Below are 24,001 nucleotides of genomic sequence, written 5' to 3'. Positions count from 1 at the left end.
GTGTAAAAAATTAGCTAAATTGACCATTTTTATGAGATGACTACAAGAATTTTTCTTATGTAAAAATACATGCCTGATTTTGTCCATCTCCTTTCCTCATTAAGTTGTGTAATGCAGTAGTTCCCCTTACCATTTCGTTAGCCATGTTCCAAAAAGATTTGAAATTGGGCTTTCATTTGTCCTTTTTTCTGTATGTCATGAGTGAACTGATAAAACTGTCTAGTCTCACAGATTAAGAATGAGAAAAGTATAGACAGATATTCAGTTCTTCCCAAGTGTTTATGCTACTCTGTTCTTTGGGCTGCACACAAAAAGAGATCAACCACCCTCATATACATAAAATGATTGCCAGAATTGCTTGGAGCATATCCTCCTTGTGCTATGACTTTCCATCCCTTCTACAGCCTCTCAACCAGCTTGAATTAGGTTAAAAAAAAATCTTTTTGCTTATGTGGCAGGGTAGCCTTGAAGTCTAAGCAGCCTCATATTCTTCAGTTTCCAAAGCAAGTGCAATAGTCCTTTTGATTAGGTATATCTAGGTAGCAGTATACTATTCCAAAGTAATTCTGGCCTTGATGTTGCTGTTGAACAGGTTTAATTCCAGTGCACAGGAACTAAACTGTCCTGTTTTCACTTGTGATTTGCTTTAATGAATAAGAACAAGAATTAGATTACCCGCCTTAAGAAGGTTACTGTTAATGTGAAAGACTGTATGGAAAAATAAAACTCAGCTGAAAGTTTTGCTGTTTGCTGGCTTTTGACCTATTTCATTTCTTCTCACCAATGCCTTTTTGCCTCTAGAAAAGAGGCTGAATTAACATTTTTTCTTGGGTTAAAACAGATTAAGACATCAGTAAATAATTCTTTTCATTTTTAATACATGAAACTATATACTTGGCTGAATATATTATTTGCTGATTTTGTTTGCTATTTCTTATTCTATGTCATATTTCATTGGCTCCATCAGACCTTGTATTCATTGTTTATTTTGCCTTTGGTAGAAAATAGGGAAAAAAGGCATATTTGTTTTATACATTCATATACATTTGCTCACTGACAAAAAAAAAGCTGTAAAATGGTAATTAATATTGTAGAAGCACAATCCTTTGCTGGGCTTATATCAGAACTTCACACTTGTGACAAATTAGCTGCTTACTGCTAACAGCTAACATGTAGAGAGAGTGGCAAGGCAGCATTGCTGTTATCAACACTCTTAAGTTAAAGATGTGCGTGTCTGAGATGTGAAGTGTTCCAATGTGTTTGGTTTTATGCTGTCATCTTTGATTTTATTTGTGAGAAATAGATGAGATATTTTCAAGTTATTCCTTAAGTAACTTCCCTTAATCATGCAAAAAGTCATTAGCCTTGGGGACCTTGACTCACGACAGCTTCCAGTCCTGTGCTGTAATCACATTACAACACTGTGATGCTCAGAAACAGGATCCCGTCTCTGATGTAAAAACAAGTCTTTGGCATTTTTCCTGATATCTCACATTGAAGATTTGTGTAACTTGTTTTTCACATTTAGTCTGTCATCTTTCTTCACTGTTAATATCCAAATATCTCTCCTTTGTGAAATAACTTTATTCTTATTATTTTTCAGCTGTAGCAGATTGTGTTTTAAAGGCCAAAGATTGAGGTTTTCCTTGTCCATGCTTTTAACTTCTGACAGTTCCTTTATACCTCCTTTTTCAGATGTTCCTAGAATAACATCCCAACCTAGTGCCAGTTTGGAAAGTATTTTTCATCCTCCAGATTATTAGAGACCATTTATATATGAACAGGTCTAAAACATTATTTCTTCTGCACTACATAAGACATTACTCTGGGATGCAATAAAATGCATTTCTGATAAAATGCATTTCTGATGATTGCTGTTAAAACATATATTTTTCTGCAGCAGTTACTACATTGTGGTGTCTCAGATAATCACATTTTCCTGTTTACGAATAATTACAGTATAAGAGAGATCTTTGAAAACATATGAAAATTTGACTAAAGAAGTGTTTTGCAAAACATAAATGCCAACTCAGGTAACAGTGGCTACCTAAAATTCCATTCTTCCTCTCCCCATAGAGGTTTGAAAATTATTTTAACATTTAAAGTTCCTTTAGTGCAATAATATTCAATGTCCACCAACTACATAGTTTAGTTCATCTTACAGGTTCCATCCCTGGGATTCTACTCCAATTTATAATAAAGACTAGGTAATTTTTTTGTTAATATTAATGCATTGTTCTTTATTCATAGGGAGTATGTTTATTACATAATTGTGCTGAGAAAGGAAATTGACGGTTATCACAAATAGGCTGTTCAAGCACAGCCTATTAAAATGAATATAACCTTAAGTAAACTTTTAGACTATCTATTCTAACCTTTTTACAAATATTTAATAGCCACTCTTACAGTATGTGCAGCATAGAATTTGCAAAGGATGTGAAGTTTTCTTCTTTTCTGTAGACATCTCCCTGGATTAAAAAAAACCCCAACAACAAACCCAAACAAACAGCAAAACCCCACCCAAACCCCCATTGTTTCCTTCATTTGTTTACAAACTAATTCCTGTGCTGCATATCTCTTAGAAAACCTCAGTAAATTACTGGTATGAGCAGAGATGTTTGTGATAGGCTTGCATTGAAATACTCTGAAACTCTTTTCTCCTTAAGTTCCTATTCTGAAAAGACTCATTGGTGACAGGTTGAAGTGGGCTGGACTATAATGTTAGTGTCATGAAAAGCTGGAGGGCTTTAAATCCTCCAGTCCCCTGAGCTTTTTGCGTTCTGAAATGCTTGATGAACTCCAGAAGAGTAAAATACAGCAAAGAAATGCACGGTCAGAGTGTTTGTGAAATTCAAAGAATAGCTGTCAGAGATGGAGGCTCTGAAATGCAGAGCCAATTTACATGACAGGGGCTTTTCAAATTACCAGCAGCTGTCTTCACTAACTCTGAATTTTTCTTCACTTTAAACGTTCAAAGGCAAGCTTAATTAACTTTTATCTTAAAGATGTTCCTGGTGCCTTATACCTTCTTCCTTTTCTGAAAGGCAAATTAAGAGTGATTATTGAAAGATAAATGTCTTATGTTTAAATTAAGTCGGTGCGATGGGGAGTGATAGTTAATCACAGAATGTGCACCTTTCCATCATTGCCTGAAACACAGAGCCATTTCTCTCACAAAAAAAATATGTTACTGAAAAAAAGTTATTTTGTGTAACAGATTAGTGTGTAGCTCTTAAATTTCTCTTATCTTTTACACCTGAGAGCCGTCAAAAGACTGTACCTTTAGCATCCAGGTGCTGAAGCACTGTTCATGCATGGAGAAGAAAAAGGTAACATAGACCTTTTTATAGCATTGTATTTCTTCAACAATTTATTTCAAGTTCTCCATATAATAGCAAAGGCATCATAAAGCAAAAGAATTATCCTTACTAAGATCTTCCTGAGTAGGTCTTTGACACCTGACTTGTTATTAATGACAGACTGACAGATTTCCTCCTTATAAAAAGAAAATCAATCTTAATTGCCTGCATATTTTCTTTGTTCTTTCTGTTCTGTCTCTCTCATATACAAAAATGAAAATAAAGACATTTCTGAAAAAGTTGTACTTATTTGCCTGGAATGGAAAAATTAGCAGTTAAAGCTAGGCAGAATCATAGATGTTTTTTTGGTGGAAAGTGCTACCCAACTTTATAAGCATCTAAGTACAACTTTTTTTTAAGATAATGCCTGTGACATCTTATTTCTGTTACCTGACGGCCTCCTGAGCCTAAATCTGTCTTTGAATAGCAATTTTTCATGTCTCCCCTTATGAGACAAACAAACAACAACAAAAACTTTTTTTCCTTCCATTCCTTTTCTTTCTATTAGACTCCAGGTAGGAGTCACTTTTGTAGATGGGCAGAACATCTCATAACCAAGCTTTCTTTCATGTTTCTATTCTGTGATGTAACATCACCCTGACATTAACACAAAGGACAAGTGCAAAACCTTTTAGCTGAGTGTCTCTTCAAAGTGCCATTTAATAGCCTGGGAAATTATTTCCCTTCAATGTAAGCTGGCAAAGGATCCAGCAAAATGAAGCATCGACCCTTAAAGTTTATCAAGACAGGCCTTTGTAGAAGAGCAGTCATGCTTTCTTCTAGGACTGCATCAACTTTTTAAACAAGTTGTATGTGATGCAGGCATCTGCAGAGACAGGAGGTTGTTATGTTCGTTCATACATACATTCACAGAAAATGCTAACTTGACAGCATCTCTTGTTTCACCTCTTGTTACTGGTTATGCTGCCTCCGTAACCTGTTTGGAGATTGGAGTTTTCAGAATTTCATGCCCAGAACTTTTCATAGCTTTAAAGCAGATTTAATCAATTTCAGGCATCATTCTCATCATATTTGTTTATCAAATAGTTAAGAAATTAGCGTAATGATTAATCAGAAGGTTTTTCTAATTTTAACTGCAGAATTCAGAGTCTGTTCCAAACTGTAGACCTCAAGCAAATATCTAGGACAGAGAAAGTTAAAAACGATGTGGAAAGAACATAATTTTTTTAAATGAGAATTTTTTTGAAAGTCTTCCTTTTCACAGCATAATTGAAATATTACTTAAAGGACCCATAAAAGATAACATATTAAAACAAATTAAGTTGCATATATGATTAATTCACACAGTGGGAGACTGATTGTAAGAAGTGCAATTTTATACATATGACCTTGAAATGAATAAACAACTTTTAATTTTGTCATTGCCATTATAAATGTAGAATGCAATTAACAATAATCTTGGCAGAGAAGCAAGGGTCCAACATAAAAATCTGCTTACAAAATAAATTTATACCATTACTAGACTTGAAATGTGATAAAAGGAAGGATTTTCCAATGCGTGAGTACTAGTGAGATATTCAGCAAAGTTAATTTGACTTGCATTTTGTAAAACTGTCCGAAGATCTAATTCTCTCTGGAATATGCTTTTTTCTATGACAAAAGTACATGACATTTCTTACTATGCTTTAATTCAATAAATATGTGTCATGATACTTCCATACCAGTCCTTTAAAGTCTTGGCTTCTTCTTACTGAAGTTGCATCTACCACTGCAGCAGCTTCTACTTCAGCTGGAATTTAGGATATAGTTTCGTTTTGCTGTTAATCCCGTATTACGGTGGGTTGCTGCTGGGAGGTGCAGTCACATTGTGACCCGCCCCCAAACCCGCCACACGTCCCCTCTGTTTCTCCTCTACAAATATTACGTTGCCCTGGGATGACTGGGATGTGTTTGGTGATCCAGTGGAAATCTAACCCTTTTGACAGTACTCGGTGGGTGTTGCTAACAAAGTAGCAGGTGTCTGTATACTCCGTTGGGAACCATGGACAAACTTGAGCTGTTTCGTCCTTTCTTTCTCAGGCAGCCTCCCTCACCCAGGTGTGGTTTCTATCGGTCCTTTTCCCCTACTGAAAAGCCTTTCTCCCATCACTGCTTCCCAAACTTGGTACCCAGGATGCGTTTCCTGCCAATGCCGTCTCCCTCTGGGAAGCTGCAGCTCAGCCACATGCCTTTCACCAGTTAGGCAGTGATTTATTAATAAATTATATGCACTGAGGTGATGCGTGTGGCTATTTCTACATTCATAGAGTATAGTCATCCATGCTTTGATGTTTGAGTGATAACACCTCTAAACTTATATGTGGCACCTAACAAAATCATAATGAGAAGAAGGGAAGTTTGGGAATCATATGTCTTGTAAACAATTCTTAAGACAGGCATTTTCCTATAGATATTAACACATTTTAAAAAGACACTGCTTCAGACAAACAGAGCTAGAACATTATTTGAAAATACTTGAAAATGAAGGGAATCTTTTTAAAACTTGTTTTCATCTGTGATTCCTGAATTATTTATGTAGGCTTTTCAAAATAATTTGTAATAGGATAAGACATTAGTTTATCAATTAAAGTCAGATAAGCTTTCTTCAAATGAAGAAAATTAGGCTTGAAAATTCAGTCTTGAAAAATTCTCTGATCAAGTTTGGCAGTCAAATGATGAATTGTGAACAGATTAATAAGAAATTAATTGAGATATATATATAATTGTGAAACTTTGATCCAGCTTTAGCATTTATCAGCATCCAACTTGTCGCTTTGATTTTGTGAATACAGATTACACTTTTCTCATAGGTTATATTTATCTTACTTATCTGATAAACTGAAGGATCTCCTTTGAAATTCTAACAGGTTAGCACTGATTACTTATAATGCTTATTTTTTTGTTTCCTCTCTTTTTTTACTAGTGCTATTTGTTGTTCTTTTTTTACGTTAATCCACTCCAAACAGGTTAGCTTAGTGTTTCTCATTTAAGTGTCTCTAACAGTTAAGGCAAAAAAGTTGCACTAATAATAAGGAAATAAGGAGTGACTCTACCCAAAACAAGCTGTACCAAGAGAAAGCAACTGTGATTCTTGTCTGTAACATGGGCATCAACTTTAATTCAAAAACACCCATGTTCTCCAGATTTCTATGTAAGCAGTCTGTCAACCACCACCAGCACAAGAGTGCCTGTGTACACAACTGACCTCACTTAGCCTCCTCTGAAATGCTTGCCATGTTGTTATCTATTTTTTGCCTTGACTTTTTAAACTTCTTTCTTTGTGGCTACCCAAGCCTTACATTATCTTTCTATCTCTGTCTCATCAACTCCCCATCTCTTTTCCTGTCTGGTCTGAAACTCTGTATCTCCTCTCCACAGTAGCCCTCTAAAGTTCCCTGTCTGCTCCTTGTTGCTTGTGTCGCATTTCTGCAATGCAGATGATTAACTGCACAAGGATGATGGCAAAACTTACTGGTAGAAAACACTCTCTGAAACCTATATTGCAGGCAAAAATCACAAAAAGGAGGGGCAGCTTTCCCACCGTGGTGGCCATACGGATGACCACTGTCACCTCATAGAGAGCATGTATCAGGGCCAGGCAAGGCATCCCACTGTGGCTTTGCACACTGGGGAAAGAGGTGAGCAACCACCGGAGGTTTTGTGTTTTCCTTCAGCAGCTTCTTAAGATTATACCCTTGCAGCCCCGCTCTGCTTCCAGGCACAAGGTATACCTCTGATGTGGAGTGTATTTCAGCTGCTTTTTCTGCTCCCAGAAAGGTTGGCCCAAGGCCTGACCAGGACATGCCTACACAGAAGCTTTGAGCATACCTGGTATATAGCCAGTCTTAGGCTTACCTGTAAACAGCGGCGTGGGCATTGGCACAATCTCATCTTCCTGGTGGAAAAGTGCAGTACACATGGTCCCTGATGGAGTTTGTATGGAGATCTACATTGTAGCAACATGAGTTGTTGTGGGAGAATGCAGGACAAAAATTCTGTCTGTAATGTAAGATTCGGTTCAAAGTGAAGAACTAGTATCCAAGACTTCTTTCTGTTTCTGTGGATTACGTATCATCGTTTTATGTTCTTATTACAAACTGTGTGTTTCCAGTATCTAGAAAGCCTACCATGAAGAGTTTAATATGATTGTGATAATGATGTTAAAATATGTTTGGAGAAATATTGTAACATGGGTATAAACTACCACGAGGGATGGAGTAGTGCAAGACATTGTGGATAGTTGTGCTTTTAGCACCTGAGGATGAGGAAAGTCAAAGCCTTTAATGCCAACAGTCTGTGCTTACTTGGAACAATGTTTGTCTGACTGCAGGCATGGAACCCGTTGTGCTGGAGAAGTGGCAGCCACGGCAAACAACTCACACTGCACAGTAGGAATCGCCTTTAATGCCAAGATTGGAGGTATGTGAAGCAATCTCTCACCAAAAAAAAAGTAACCAAAGAGCCATTTGTGCTAAATGGTACATTCAGACCTTTCTGAACAAGTGAAGGAGATTTGTATGGATTATAAATGTACCTGTGTTAGCAAGTAAATCTGAGTTGTGGAGTGGTCGTTAAATACCGGTACTGAAGGAGTTTGTCTGCGGTGACACTTCTCCAGTGCTCCCTGGAACACTGCCTCTCAGTACACACAGAAAAATAGAAAGGGAGACCTTTGATGAAAACACAAAACCCAGAATTAGGACATTTGGGTTTTCTTACAGATTCAGAGCTCTAAGTGATGAACTTCGACAAACCAGAAGTAAATGTACACATCAGGAATATTGCCTTGCATACTGAGCCCAAACAAAACACTGTCAAAACATAACACATTTTTGGGGTGTTTGCTGTGATTGGAGAGAGTCGTCTTTTGATCCCTCTGTGTGATCATATTATTGCCTGAAATATGAGATTTGATCACACTTTTTTTTCATTCAGCCAAGAGGTTCCAAGTGATTTCTATGAATTCTTAGTCAGTGGCTGCTCAATTAAGACCTTTGGCTTAATTTGTGGAAATGACTGTCAAGATATCATGTACTTGTCATCTAGGCTGTAGCCTCCCTGTGTCAGATTTTAATGTTTCAAGTGAAGCTTTACCCTATACTTTTGATGAAATCATAGGATTGGTGTATTGGCTTTCAGTAGAAAGACCTATAGCTCTAACTCATTAATTGTTGATTTTCTGTCCCAAAATAGAGCCCATCTGTGAAAATAGAAACATGTTTACCTATATATACACCAGAGGACAGTTCAAAAATATGAGCAGGCAGACTTGAGGCCATGTTGCCACAATTAATAGTACTGTATCTGTCCTCTACTGGACCAGTATAAGTTTGATCCAAATCAAATGTGAGCACAGCTGCATTTCAAATTAGCCAAACCACACAACGTCATCCTAATGTCAGCTTTCTGTTTTCCTGCTGGCTTCAAGAGGATAGACAATACCTGATCCAGCATAAGGTTAGAGTGATGCAGAAAAACAATTTCCCTTCAGGTGGAGAGCCTGCCTGCACAAATATACCCTGTCAGAGTGCTTTAGAAAATCTGAACTGGGCAAGTGAGTGAGTTTGTGGCAGACGGAACAGGTTGTCTCATGTGGACATGGCATTTGGTCATGTACCAGCAGCTATGAAATCAGATTTATTGGGTTGTGAAAACAGAGTCAGAGGAGAGGTAGTGCACTGATAGAGATAAAAGATGGCTTCTGGAGAAGTTTAGTTTGTGAGCTGGATAGCCACACAACCTGCAGCAGCTTGGGTATGTCCTTGAAAAGTTCTCCATTAGTAACAGTGGCTTCTTAATAGGTTATTATTTATTAAGCATTAGGAATGTGCAATAATAATGTTTTAGAAACCCTCCAGGTGTATTAGCTGAATCACAGCCTTTTCTAAATCTAGTGTAAAAACTGATTCAGATGGATATAGTATGAATTCAGTTAAAGTGAATGGCAAAGACTTGATATGTGTGCCTTTTAATTATTTGTTTATGTATTTATTTAGTATGTAGAATATAACAGCCTTCGAGAAATTTCAGTGATCTAAGTGAAATAAAAATTTTACCCACTCCATTTGTCCCCAAGATTCCATCACTAACACTGTTCTTAAAAGAAAGCTGGAAAGTAGTAACTGTGTAAACCTCACTTGAGATAACATACCACCATTTAAAAGCATCAGCACTTGAAAATAAGACTTCAGGAGGCTCAGCAGATAATCTTCAGAAAATCAGAGGCGAGAGGGAATTCCAGGGTATTAGGAAGGGAGGTTAGGCTTCCTTTTCCACTAGGTGTATATATTGAAAGAGTTTTGCTGCTGCTGCCCTCTATTTGGCTTAACTCCCTCCCTTCCCTCAGAAAAGCCATAAGCTACACGTGAACATGCAGTGGTTGTGTTTCCTCTCCACAGGCCAGACAGAGTGTAAAAAGGTTGAATCATATTATGCTGAACTAGCGTTCAGCTCACTTGTTTCCCAGGGATTTAAACACCCTCCTGGGGCCTTCTTGGAGAAGAAACTAGAGTCAAGGTAAAGCAATTACATTCTCCTTACATAGAGGAGCACCTGCCAACAGTGATGCTGAATTTGCTCCACCAAGATTCTTTACTTCAAAAAAGCATGTCTGGACATGTAAGGGATAGTAAGGAGATTAAGCAAGGGGAAAAGAAATCCTTTCCATCCATATTCCATCAAATACTGGCAGCTGAACAAATCCAATTAATGATCTTTGTGATAGGAAGTCATTAACAAGATACCCACCAGCAATGCTTACTTGTTCACAAAATGTGTTTGCATTTCTTGTCTCATTTCCACACATTTAAGAACCTCTGACCACATATAGGTCAAAAATAAGATCCTTAGAAAGTCTGAGCTTTCTCTTACAATGGTGTGAAAGGCGATGTAATCTGCAGAAAAGAAAATTTGAGTAAAATTGCAATCTTGATCTTCACTTCTTTTACAGGTAGTGAGACGTTTCTTATGCTTAGCTAGGCTACAGGCCCTTTCAGTAGAAGATAAACCAGTGCACCAAAGGGGTAGATTTTCTTTTTTTTTTTTTGACATGACTGTGCAGTAATCACACGTAGCAAATTACCACCTACAAAGCTTGTGAGACTTTTTATAGGAGGGGATGGTTAGTATGTTGTTATTGTTGCAGACTGATTGTGGAAGTTGCAAAGCATCTGTGGGGATTTGGGTGCTTAGTTACTTGGCTGGGCTCAAGTCTTGACGGGAAAACAGTTACACTGAATTATGGCACGACAGATGTAGATTGTCTTCAGCTGACGAGGAATTAGTTCAGCTGTTTCTTTAAGTCAGATGCTGATTAAAAACAAACATTTTGAAAGAAAACTTGCTTTCAGCTCAGTTTTGAATGTTTCCTGTGATTCATTGAAAGTTTGTTCTGACTAAAATGCCACTTACATTTTGGCAATTACTGCAAATATTGGAAAAAGTTTACAGATCTCTAAAGTCTTAGGTGGAACAATCTGCAAATGCAGTCTGTTAATTGCCTTCTGGACAGCTTTTGTTATGCTATCACCACATGCCAAATGCAGTTTGGAGATTTTGTCATTGGCAGAATTAACTACTCCAGACATTTGGGTGAAAAAAAAAAGAAAGAAAGGAAAAAAGAAAGAAGGAAAGAAGGAAGAAAGAGCAAAAGAGAGAGAGAAAGAAAGGAAGGAGACAGAGAAAGGAATTATTTTTGTTTTAAATAGCCAATGAGACCTCTGTTCAAAGTCACATTTGAAACATGTCTGTCAGTTGTTGGCTGGAAAGAGCAACATCTGAGTCACAACCTTGTCCACATTGCTTTAGATTTGACCACTTTAGCATTAGCAAAAGAACCTGAGGTGAGTTACTTCAGGTGCCAGTGGAGAATTTGGAGTTACTGTTCACTGGGTACATGTAGTATTATTTAGGCTTGCTGTGAAGTAACATAGTAACACAGCTTTATTTTCCTTCTTTCAGAAGCAGTGTGCCTTTTATTATCTTTATTTAGAACTAAATATATTTTAATGTGCTTGAAAGAAATTGAGAACACAACTTCCACCCATCATTAATTTTCTGAGATTATGCTGAGGAAGAAAAATAAAACCTGAGAATCCCAGACTTGGTTTAATGACTTTTTTAATAAAGTAAAGTTCATAGTGAGATCACTGTTTGTAAAAGTTTATTATCTCACAAAACATGGGCAGCTTTTGTGTGAACTTAGAAATGTGATCACTTTCCATTTTTGAGTCAATCAGAGTAAGGAAAAAAAGACCTTCTATCAACAAAGCACCTCCTGTGCCTTTTGTTAATTGGAAGTTGAGGTCTTGGTAAACACTCAAGTTACTTCAGTCTGAGCTCATGAGCAAAATGAAATGTGTCTGTAATTAAAAATATGTAAATTTTGCTTATAAATAGCAGTGGCCTTTTAAAGTGGAAAGAGCGTCAAACTTGTTAATTGTGGAAGTGATCATTACTCTGTACTCTTATACAGTTACATGCTAATTATTATTTAATATTTAACATCCCTTTGATCAGATGTCATGCTAGCTGTATGTAGGTCCTTTTTCTTTTTCAGGTTAAAACTGACATTGGCATTTTTCTCAGTCAGAATTAACTTCAGTCAAAGTCTTACAGTTAGTCAAAAGAACAACTTTATGATTTTTCTCGGTTTCCAGATTTAAGCCTACCTTATTCAGTCTAATGATCTTAAAACATCATGATGCCATTCACTTTAGAAGGGCTGCCACACTGACTTGTCCAAACCGACATGAATGGATTCTTTTAACACAAGAATTTCAGATTATACCTTACAAAAGCTTCTTCTGCACAGAGGAGGATGTTCACAATATTGTAGTTTCAGGTTGAATATAGGGTATTTGTTAGTAACTTCCTGCCTTGCTGCTGTGTATGGTAATTGGTCTGTACACATGAGCTTTCTGCCCAGTTTCTTCTTTGCGGCCTCATACAATGAAGGAATAATCCCATGTTTATCTGTCAACAGAGATCCTTTTATTACATCTATCAACATACTTAGGACTGTGAATGACTCAAACTAGGTGCTGCAGTTTCACTGCAGTATAAAAGGAGAAAGAAAATCATATTATCTTCAAGTGAGACATACGAACATTTCAAGGTTCAAGTCTTTTTTTTTTTCTTTAGCATAAAAGCTTGTTGTGGAAGTTCAGAGGGTGTAGAGTGGATAAATGACTTGTAGATGATTTTTAAAACTTGAAGAAAGAACAAAATATTCCTTCCTTTTTGTATTTTTTCATCTAGAGACTTTTTTTCCATTGGAAAAATAAATATCCAAACAGGTTTTGGTTTTTTTTTCCTAACAACAGTAGAAATCCTTATGATCATTCAGTCCAATGTCCTACACAACAATTTTCCCAGGGGAAAAAAAAAGAAAAAAATAATAAGAAGCATTTTGAGTTGGTTGGTCCTGTTCATTGTATGTTTCATTTCTGAAGGTGTACGGATGCTGGACGGAGACGTGACAGACATGGTAGAAGCAAAGTCTCTAAGCCTTAATCCCCAGCACATCCACATCTACAGTGCCAGCTGGGGGCCTGATGACGACGGTAAGACTGTGGACGGACCGGCTTCTCTAGCACGTCAGGCCTTTGAGAACGGCATCAGAATGGTAGGTTGGCATCAAAGTGCATCTCCAGGATTGCTGTAGTGTGCAAGTCTAAGAGTATACATGCCCAGTACGTGCAAGTGCACAGCATGGGGAAGAGGAAAGGATTCTGAAGGAAAGAAGAAAAGATTCCTTTGTGTAAAACTAAAAATGCATTTTCCTTCTGTAGCGACCTGATGGTCAGTCCTTCCTGAAGTATATCAGCTCTGTTCATTTTCAACTGGAATACATCATCCTCAGTGTCCTTTAAAACTGCTCTGAGTTAATGATGTAATTCTGCAAGAAAAAATAAGACTGAAAAATGCTACTTTGCACAACAGTGCCAAGTCATCAAATCTGAATTGCAATGAAATTTTAAAGCAAAAGCCTTGAACGTTTTTCCTTCTTCTTCCTTTCTTTTATTGCTTTGTTTTGCTTGATTTCTTAATGGAAGTTTGATGATTTTAATAGGGAGTTGGGGGCTAAAAAAAGTCTACACCCATGTTTCTTTTAGCATTTATGTCTGGTCTCAGACAACTTACACCCTATTTATAACTTAGATATACATTTCTGTACAAGTGTGTGCTATTACATTTTCTCCGTGATATAGCCCAGAGATCTTCAATAGTACAACACACAAAATCCCAAATGCCCCTATATGAAAAATCTAAGACCATTTCAATTTTCTTTAATAAATTACTGTCAAACAAATAAGACCACAGAAGGAAATGAGTATTTAGAGGAACTTCTGATGTCAGAGGCCAGTTTTTCGTTCTTCCTTTTACCCTCCTGCCTGTTAAACAGATCAAGGAATTCCTTGTCTTCCAGTGCTCACACCTCTTTCCACTACACAGGACTGATGGAAAGGATTTTAAAGCTTTGCACTAGAAGGTCCGAGCATTATTTTGAATGCAGCAGGAGACTTGCTAGTTCAGTGGTGTGCGGCTCTAGGATCAGCAATGAGGGGATTAATACAAAGCATTTGTTTAAAGAGACTGAAAATGTTGGACCAAAGTGGAACTGGAACATAGTTACCGGAACATGGTAACACTGTGCAGCAAGATCGGAAAGTGCAGCTACTATTGAAGTCAGTAAGTGTTTTAACCAGGTGTGCCAAGACTGATTTTAGCAAACTATATGTAACATTCAGCCTGGAAGATTTCTGCTGCCTGTAAAGGACAGTGTCTGCCACTGACAGACTATATTAATATACCATATATCATATACCATAAATGCGGTCATAACAGCTAACAGGGACAATGGGTGCAGAGGGGTAATAGACACAGTTACAAGAGCAGCTGGTCAAGCTGACAATCTGTATGCACAGTGCAGCATTTTGGGTGATTTACAGTATACTTGACTGTAAGTTGTAAATAAAGAACATCATAAAATTGATACCCTGTATAACCATAAACATTGCCTAGCAGCACAAGCCTAGGAGGTGTGAATGCACACCTAATCACAGCTGCATCCCAGGCTTATTTCAGTAAAGTTGCATAGATTTCTTACTCTCACCCCTGCGCTCCCTGCCCCGAATGTGGATAATAATACATGCTCAGCTACCTAACGGGTAAGTTATGGAGAGCAACTACTGAAACACTAAACTAATGACAGGTACTGTGTGATGTTAAAGACATGTCTCTCAAACTCAGTTCTGTGAATTCTTTACTAACCATGCAGCCACAGGCCACTGCCTTCCTTTCACTTGGTCATAGGATGACCTCTCGGTGTGGAGCTGCAGAGTTACGCTTTTGCTTGTTGTACATTATGTAATATGTAAAGCCTACCATAACAAAATACTCAGGCATGCACTTAACTTTACCCTGTGAGAGATTCCAGGGGCTTAGCAGTTAAACACATTTAGGGACACTGATAGGTTCTGCCCCAGAGAACTCTTCCGTATTTAGTAATCATTATTAAAACAGTTGTTGAAGTGTTCTTAGAACAATATAATGAAGGCCAAATGCATCTCCATTACTGCTTCCCATGCATCATCACTCCTCCTTTCAGATGGCATATCAGCGCTCCCCATCACCCAGCTAGAGTTTACTACTGTTTGGCAGTGACCACAGAGAAGAAAAACAATAAAGTGATGAAGGGGATCCTAATGGCACTGCAGGATGCAGGGGAACTTGAACAAAATAAGTTTTATGTTTAAACATATATATGTGTTAGTTTAAATATTATATTTCATGTAGATAAGACAATCATCAAGAGTTCAGCCCAAATATCTGTACAAGAAAACCTCAGCAATTTCCACGGTGAAATCTCAAACTGGGGATAAATCCAGTATAAATCAAGAATGTGGAATAATTTGCCAAAAGCATGGATCTTGCCTACAAGCATTGTTGTTCCATTGTTATTATTATAGCTGTAATGTGAGAGGATACCCTACAGAACCCAGATGAATTTCATTTTACCAGCACAAACATTGCTCTGTATTTTTAGGAAGTACCAGTGTATAGTGGAAACATAGTATCTAATTTTAAAATTCTGAGGTGATCTTTTTTCTGATAACAATGCAGAAAAAGAGTTTGGTATAGTTTCTTCAGAAATAGTAGAAGTCATAGTTGATGCAAGTCAAATTATCATTTTTACAATTTAGCTTCTATTTCATTTTATTCTGCCCAAAGTTGCCCAGAGTTGAATAGATCTAAATATTTCCATATATTTGGAAATTTTGCCTAGCTCTGACTTTGAAAGCTTTTTCATTTCTACTATGGAAATAAAAGTTCTCTTTAAAACTTACATAAAATCATACAGATAAGAAATAAAAAAATTTTAAGGATAATTTCTAATTTTCATTCTTTAAGATTCAGTATAGACTGAAAGATTGTAAGTGTATGTCTCGATTACCACCTTCCTTAATAGGCTTAGTTTCCAGACCAAAAATTACTTTAAGATGTACCTCTTCTTCTTCTTTTTATTAAACCATGCCTTTCCATGTTCAGATAAAGGTACTTTTTCTGTATTTCCTTACACTGCCATAAGATGTGTCATTTTAAACGATGAGGCACATGGGAGAAGAGAAGACAAATTATCTCTGTGCTAAAATCAGATCATTATCCAAGGTAATGACGAGATACTCAGCCAAACATAGATTTCCCCAAGCAGTCACAGTAATTGTGCAAATAATAATAGGCAGACAAAAATGCTTATTCCGTTGCATACAGATCTTGACCTTCCTTTTTTAGAAATATTGAACTAAACAACAACAGTATTTATCTAGTATAGCATCTGTGATGTAAATTAAAGTAATGTTAGTACAGGAAAATTTGGCAAGACCTTCTTTCAGATCTACACAATGTTTAGAGATTTATATTCTTCATTTATTGTGCATATGCAGAAAAAACTGGATATTATTTTTTTAAAATGGGACAGCAAAGGGAAAGGTCAAGACTTTTAAAAACATCTGAAAAGGTAATTATGCTCAGCTTGTTTAATTAGGAATAATAATAACTTTGATTATGGTATAATTAAACTGAATTATCTCTTTTTATTATACTCATAAAGTAAAAATGAAATGGATACAAGAACCACAGTTTCTTATTCAGTTTGCTGAGAGACTGGGATGCATGAAAAAAATGCCTGGTTTATCTTTAATGCATATTATTCCAATTAACAGCTCATGCAGGGTGTTTTAGAACTATTATTATTATTATTTTTAAATCTGCTGAGCTAATATGATTACTCCTTCCAAATACTGCAGAAAATAACAGAGATAAATGACTGTACAGTTTTTCCGTAAAGTCCCACAGAGACAGAACATGCCATGAATTGAAATAGACAAATCTATTTAAAGAAAGGAGACTGAGTAATAACTGAGTTTATGAAATGACAGCCTAACCCACAAGTTAAATATGCTTTAAAGATTCTGCCCAGGATCAAGGTAAAGGAAGGGGAAACCAATTTTTAAACCTGTCTCAAGTACCATGATTTTCTGTCATCTTTAGGGTATTTTGTTTTAATTCTATTAAATTTGCATACTTGAGTTCAAAGAGAAACCTTGGAGACTTTGCTATCAAACAATTTCTATGCAAATATAAAAGCTCCCTTTATATCATGCTTCCAGTTGACAAGGTCCTTTTCTTGGAAATAGTGGGGTCATAAGGGTGGAAAATTCTAGAAGCTTGTGTTTTAAATACCAATGCATTGGAAGTTGGAGACCTAATAATCTCAAAAATAATTACATTATAATCATGCAGAACTTGCCTGAAAAAAAATCAGACAAGGGGCAGTATATCCAAAAGTAACATATTCAAGAAAAGATTAGGTATGCAATGTCACATTTCACCCTGTGTTCAAGAACAAACAGGCTTAGCATTGCAAAACATGATTGTGGCCAAATCACATAATAAGACTGTGCTGGGTCTGGGACAAAAGGGAGAACACAAAAGCCTTTCCTTGATTCAGAAAGATAAACCCAAAGTAGTGCCATTGGATTTTAAGATGACTGTCTGTATCTCACAGTCTGTAAGCACAATAGTATAAGCACTTGAAAGACCTGGGCTCACTGATTCATGGCTGTATGATACAGCATTCAGACTAGTTCATTTCTATTCATACAAATAAGCCTGTTATTCTGGGATCAGTCTCAACATCATTTGGAGAGTAATGCATTTCAGATATTCTGACTTGTTCTTTCACTGCTGTTTGGCAAAGACCTAATAGTCAAGTTTCCAGGTATACGACCCCTGTTGATATTTTATGTTACAGGATTTCAAAGAGCTGGTTATCTCACCTCTCCAAACGTCTTGCCAAATGCATGCTTTATGTTGTTTATTCTGCAGTACCTATAAGGTAGTCCAAATCAGCAGCAGGGCAGATGATCCTTAATATAACCTAAGAGGGTGGAGAGGCAGGGAAATCTACATGGAAACTTTTGGCTTTCTGCCTGCATCGGCGCAGGGGCCTTCATCATACTGCCATGACACCACTCTGTTTAGCAAGCTGGACACAAGCCAAAATGTTTGATGGACATTAATGATCAGATGCTGTGTAGCTGAACCTCTTGTGAGAACTCGGCTTGGTGCCGTCTCTCCCATCATCGTTGCCCCTTCTCATCTCTCTCGCTTCACCAACTTTGGCTGCAGAGTGTGTGTTCAAAGTGTTTGCTGGGAGCAGAAGGCTCTCTTGCAATCACTAAACAAGCTTCCTACCCACATGCAAGAAAGAGAAAGGCAAGGGAAGAGAAGAAAAGGAGAAAGGAGAAAAGAAAGAAAAGGATTTCACATTTATTATTATCATTATTTTTATTATCATCATTATCATCATCATCATTATGTTCTTAGAAGTGGAAGAGATTGTTCATAATTTTCAAGTGTCCAGGCAAAGGTTTGCTGTCTGTGTTGTACCACAGATGTTTCTCTTAAATTTATTTGTCCTGTCATCACTTCTCAGCATCATTCTGAGTAGGATATGTTGCCTACAGAAAGAGGAGTTACTGTGTTCTGCTTTGCCAGAGAATTGCACTATAAAAATCAAAGACAGAAGTTACTGCAAGAAGACTTCCAGTTGAATGTGTCCAAATAACTTCCAAAATGGCTGTCATTTCATACATTGAAATAATGTTACGCACAGAGGTTAAGACCAGATTCTTTAAACAGTGTATTGTGTTTGTTCGCCTTGTACAGCTGCCATTTGAGACTGAATAACACATATCTGTGTGTATGCATGTCTCAGATCATATATAGGTATGTTTTGCATGTAGAGGCCTCCTATGCATTTCTGACTAGTTGGTTAAAAACTACTTGTTGAAGATCAATCAGAAGAATTAGTACTGTGCTTGGGGAAGCTCTCAGAAGATATGACTTCCGGTATGCTGATGTAGCCTAATCTTAGGTCCTGGCATTTATCTGTTACATGATTTGCATATATACTGTGTATCCCTATTGCATCGATGATGTAATATCTGAACATGTGATGTTACTGTTACTTCAGCATCCCGAGTTGAACTTTGGGTGGCTCTGTACTACTGGTGGGTGCTGACTATGTACCAGAACTGGAAAAGTCATACAGCATTTTAACATTGTACTTCCTCCTTCTGACATGACAAGACATAGCACCACTGGCTTGAAATAATATTTGTAGTTCTAGCATCAGAAAAGGATATTATCATCTAATCCTGTCCTTCATCATAGATCAGCAAAATTTTATCCAATTATTACTGCATCAATATCCCTGTTTTCTTGATCCATCTATTATTTTCTGTTTTTCTGTACATTTTTTGGGAAGACCTAATCTTGACTGAAACCTGTTATGTCCATGGCTTTGCAAGTCACTAACCTTCACTATTAAAAATATACAGCTTGTTACCCATTTAAGTTTCTTAGTTTTCTTTCCACTGTAAAGTGCCTCTTTTGCTATATTTATGGTGCATCTTATGGTATTGGAAATCTCCACATGTAAGTAATTACAGATTTTAGCCAAGTGATCTCTTGGATAAATGAAATTGGAACATAGGGACATAAGACAGGAAATGACCGTGTAGGTCATCCAGTACAGTTCTCTACTATCACAGGCTTCATGTCCTATAAATGCATTCATCAATTTCTATTCTAGCATGAATTAGAAATTTTTTCCCCTCTATTTCTGTTGGGAGACCGTTTCGCAGCCATCACTAATCTATTGGTTCCATTTGTTCCTGGTCCGAAATTGTACTTCAGCTTAAATACCTTTTCTCCTTCCATTTTTGTTTCTGACATATTTATAGAACACAGTCCCCTCTCAGACTTCATTTTGATGTGGTAAACAAGCCACACTCATTAGTCACTTAAAAACTAGGCTGTCCATCTCCTTGCTCATCAGAGTGCTGCTTCTCTCCACATCTTCCAGCCTGAATTCGTTTCCTGAATGCAAGTAATTGTAATTATTAGATTCACTAACATGTTATTTCTTTTTATTTCAATATCACCTGATAACTTTGTTTCCCTGGCTCATCCTTAAAATACTCTACCCATAACTTCCTTAACCCCCATGTTTCTCCAGCATAGCCCACATCATCTCCAGTGCAACTATTTCCACCTCCACCTCACTGTTACATTAACCTTCATTTTGTTTCATCACTGATTTCTTGGACGGCTCATCACGTTTTTTCAGAAACCAGACAGATTGCTTCTAATACATCTCTCTGCATAAAGTAAGTTATCAGGGAAAAACAGGTTTACCTAGAATTCTAAAGTGCATGTTCCATTTTAACCTGTTTCCATTAATGCTGGTGCCTCTTACTCTGTCCTTTAAAATCTGTTCTACAGCCTTAACGGTAATGTTTTGTGTATTCAGTTTCCTTCTGTTAGTCAAAATTTCCAAACCACAGTTCATTCCTGTAGTTCTTTCTGAAACACTTTCTATTTCCCAGACTTATTTTTTCAAGTGTGGATACGAGAATGGGGTGTGGAAGTTGTAGCCTTCTCTATGCATGCGTAGTACTGTTTCCCTGTTCCTTGTACACGTTGGTATTCACTCTGCTTACTGATCCAAGGAGCAGACTAAATTTTAGGGCAGCTCATTGCCAGTTGGTTATCTTCCGTGACCCCAAACTCCCCTTCAGAGTCACCACCTTCCAAGAGTTTGTCCACCCTCCTGTAAGTCTTACCAAGAAGCTTCATTTCTAGGTCTTACTACCTTGCATTTGTCTGATATACATAACTCAGGATGCCTTAATAGCTTTGCAGATGTGGTTTATATTTTATATGAATTAGTTTTCTCCAAACTGAGATTACCTAGCAAAAAACAATTTAGGTGACAACCTTAACACATCATTAAGCTAATAGTAACTCTTTGCTGTACCATTTGCACATAGTTAGCAACTTTCAGTATTCAGGCAAAGTAGAATTAGGGATATTGCCTTCCAGTAAGTGAAATAGAGTTTAGGCTCAATGATACCTGCATGAACTTTGATACTATGAAATTTATTTTCTTTTGGAAATATATAAACAAAGCTAACCTTAAAATTTCTCTCCTTTGCTTTCTGTGAAAAGTGAGCTTTTTCACAAACAGTCAACATGTAGTACAAAAAAAAATGCAGAAAAAGAGATAATATACCAGAAGTGTTCTTGCATTGCATTCAATGGAATATACAAATACTAAAATGCAGGAAAATTTGGAAAGAGTGTTACAAGAAAATATACCTCGAAATGTCCAGTTTCCTTACAATGTCACAGAGTGTACTGGAAACCAAAACTGTATAGTTACCTCATCCCATCTCACACATCTATGGAAACTGTTGTTACAAGCCAGAAAAGCGTTACTGCTTTTGGACTTGTTTTCAAAAGTGGACTCTGGCATTGCGTGCCCAGCCTGAAACAGGTGATATATTTGAACATAAAAAACCACACCAGTCTTGTTGTGGGGTAAATCTTAACTTGGAAAGCCAAGACTGAAAAGCAGCTTTGGCAAATGGGTCTCTTTCCTTATGCTTAAGTATATACATTTCAGTGAGTGCATTTTTGAAACATGAATCTGATTACTTTGTATGAGCAAATCACATATCCACTTTACTCATATACTTGAACAGCACCAGAATCTATGTATTTCTACAGCTCATGTAGGAAAAATAGATTTCTGAAAGGCAAATTGCTGGAAGTTTGGCATCAAGAGTTTTCTGTGCATAAAAATTAACATAAGTTTAAGGCACAAAACCGTGAGGGCAATATGTTTGCACACAGCCTAAGTGCATTGTTTCTTCCTAAACGAATGCTATGGGAGACAAATTGCACAAAGCGATTACTGCAGTCCTCAGTCTGCAGAAGTAGAAGCAGAGCAGCCTTATTTTCCTGCTCATCTACTAAAAGACCTAAATTTGCAGAAAATTTCAGGTTCTTTGTTGAACCTCAGAAGTTTGACAGAGATCTCAAAACCTGAAGTTTTCCATAAGGAAGAGTCTGACCTAAGTAGTGAAACAACTGTGTGGATCTGCTGGCCAGGGACTCCTCTCTAGAGTGTTTAATCAGATGTTAGTGTAAAGATGACAAGAACTGCCCGAACCCACTCCATGGAATGGGTGTTTGTGCGTGAAGTCCATCCTGTACCCAGTCCTAACACAGATATCTGTCTTGTGTGCTGCCTGTTTACTTTGGCTTTGCATGCAGAGACCATTTCACCTATCACTAACTAGAGAGCCTTTGTGCAACAGAAATTTTGGAAAACCCAGCTCTTGTTTTATCACAGGTGTTTACAATATGCAGCTTGTTTTATCCCGGTAACAATATCAGCAACAACAACAAGAGTAATGATAATATTGAGAGATAGCCTGAACCAGAACTACGATTCATGCAGCCCTGTAGCTGCCTCTATTTTGTTTAGGAAAATGAGAAATTCATTCCAGCATTCCACAGGTTCAGATTTCAGGTTTCAGCCAACACTTATTTTGGTTGCACTTTAAGCACTAATTATAGCTCTGTGGGGAATATCTTGGAGCTGTTTAAGCTGTTGTTCTTGTGAAGAGTAAAATAAAAAATACACCACATGCAAGGATGCATGTTGAAATGTTCCACTGATATACCCCAATAATTATTGTGTTAATGCATGGGTGCAATACGTTATTTTTTTATGTACACCTTAAAATATTTTCACGCTTCAGTATTTTAAAGGTATCATATCTTATTAGCTAATAAAATACATTTTTCCTTCTTTTTCATCATAATTAATTATTTTGTCTTTTTTAATTAAGAAGCTGGTTCAGAAGTAGCCAAGAGGTTTAACTTTTTTAGCAACAGCTTACCATTTCAATAGTATAAGGTAATTGTTGCTTTTTGTAAGTAGTGACAGATTTTCGCATTGTATATGTATTGTGTGTATACCTGTTCCAGCACTAGGAAATATTTTCTTGAGTTCATTTTACTAAGAGTCAAAACATGACTGCTAATATAAAAACACAGGATTAAATTTTTAGACATTCCCTCAAATACATGTCTCTATTTATGTACACCTGTTAGGCTTATTTCTCATTTCTTCATAGATATTATTTTTAATGAATTGATGCACAAATGTGAATTTTTCTGAGACCGTAGCTATCTCAACAGAATTAATGGCCTCAGAAATTTCTCCATTTGTTCACGAATTTTTGCTTTTAATAACCAAGGAGGCTGTTTTATTAAAAAATAATCTGTTTGGCTATCTTCTGATAGCACTTCAGAGTTGCTGGCTTGGACTCTCAGCTTGCCATTATCTGTTTTGGAGAGATGCCTACATTCAAGTGAGAGTGTTTTTCAGTCTACAGAAGAGTCTTTTAAGAGTGGTGTGCCAGACTATTTTTCATTCCCAGATTAGAGGTTAAGTGGAGTGGTAGAAACTCAGCAGGAGCTGAGAGATGCTGCTTTTCAAAAGCAAAATGCTGCCAGTCAGCAGATTGGCAACACTGTGCCTCTACACAGGGCAGCAGCGTCCAGCTCCCAGGGAGTGCAGAAATCAGTGGAAGCTGGAAGCAGGGAGATGCTGCCTCTCACAGGTGCATTTCTCAGGATGCTGTGATCCTTGGTGCCTGGCCCTACAGTGGTTGTACTGTGCTGCACTCAAAATCATGCCGGCAGAGTAGGGTTTTTTAGGTCTCTGGAGTACTGACCTCTGTTCTACACATTCAGTTATGAACATTTCTTCTTTAGGAATTAGATTTAAGGAAGAGACCATACCATGGGCTACTTTTTCCAGCTTCCACATCAGGATCAATTTCACTTCCCAGCAGTTGTTTTTGTTCTTGGAAGCATTAAGTAATTTTAGAACAGTATTGGGGAGAATAGAGGAAATTAAATGTTTAGGCTCTAGGTGTGGACAGAGTGTCCCTTCTGTCTCAATTTTATATTTTCATGATTTGTTTTCTGCTCACGGGTGTGGGATTTCTAGCATATCGGTGCCAAATTACCTCTCCCTGGCTGCAACCTCTCTACCTCTACTCCAGGTCAGTGGTTCTGTCCTCTGCCTTTCCTGCTCCTTCACATTTTCTTGCCTGTCCCTTGGCAAATTTGATCACTTTATAGAGACAGCGACTCACCCCCATAGGCAGAGAGTGGTACTGGGCATTTGATTCCTGGACAGGAAAACATCA

General features: G+C 37.3%; 1 protein-coding gene across 4 annotated transcripts in view; it reads left to right on the top strand.

Annotated features, from left to right (window-relative positions):
• The window catches only part of PCSK5 (proprotein convertase subtilisin/kexin type 5), a 255,951-nt gene that overhangs the window by 92,327 nt on the left and 139,623 nt on the right, over positions 1-24,001 (top strand). For all 4 annotated transcript variants that reach the window (XM_054810046.1, XM_054810045.1, XM_054810047.1 and 1 more), the window contains exons 6-7: positions 7,690-7,778; positions 12,812-12,984. In XM_054810046.1, the coding sequence (XP_054666021.1) occupies positions 7,690-7,778; positions 12,812-12,984 (262 nt within the window). The remainder of the gene's footprint in view (positions 1-7,689; positions 7,779-12,811; positions 12,985-24,001) is intronic.

This window comes from Grus americana, chromosome Z (genome assembly GCF_028858705.1).
Source record: "Grus americana isolate bGruAme1 chromosome Z, bGruAme1.mat, whole genome shotgun sequence".
Classification (NCBI taxonomy): domain Eukaryota; kingdom Metazoa; phylum Chordata; class Aves; order Gruiformes; family Gruidae; genus Grus; species Grus americana.
Note: the sequence above shows the minus strand (reverse complement) of the source record. Positions and strands in the feature narration are given on the sequence as shown.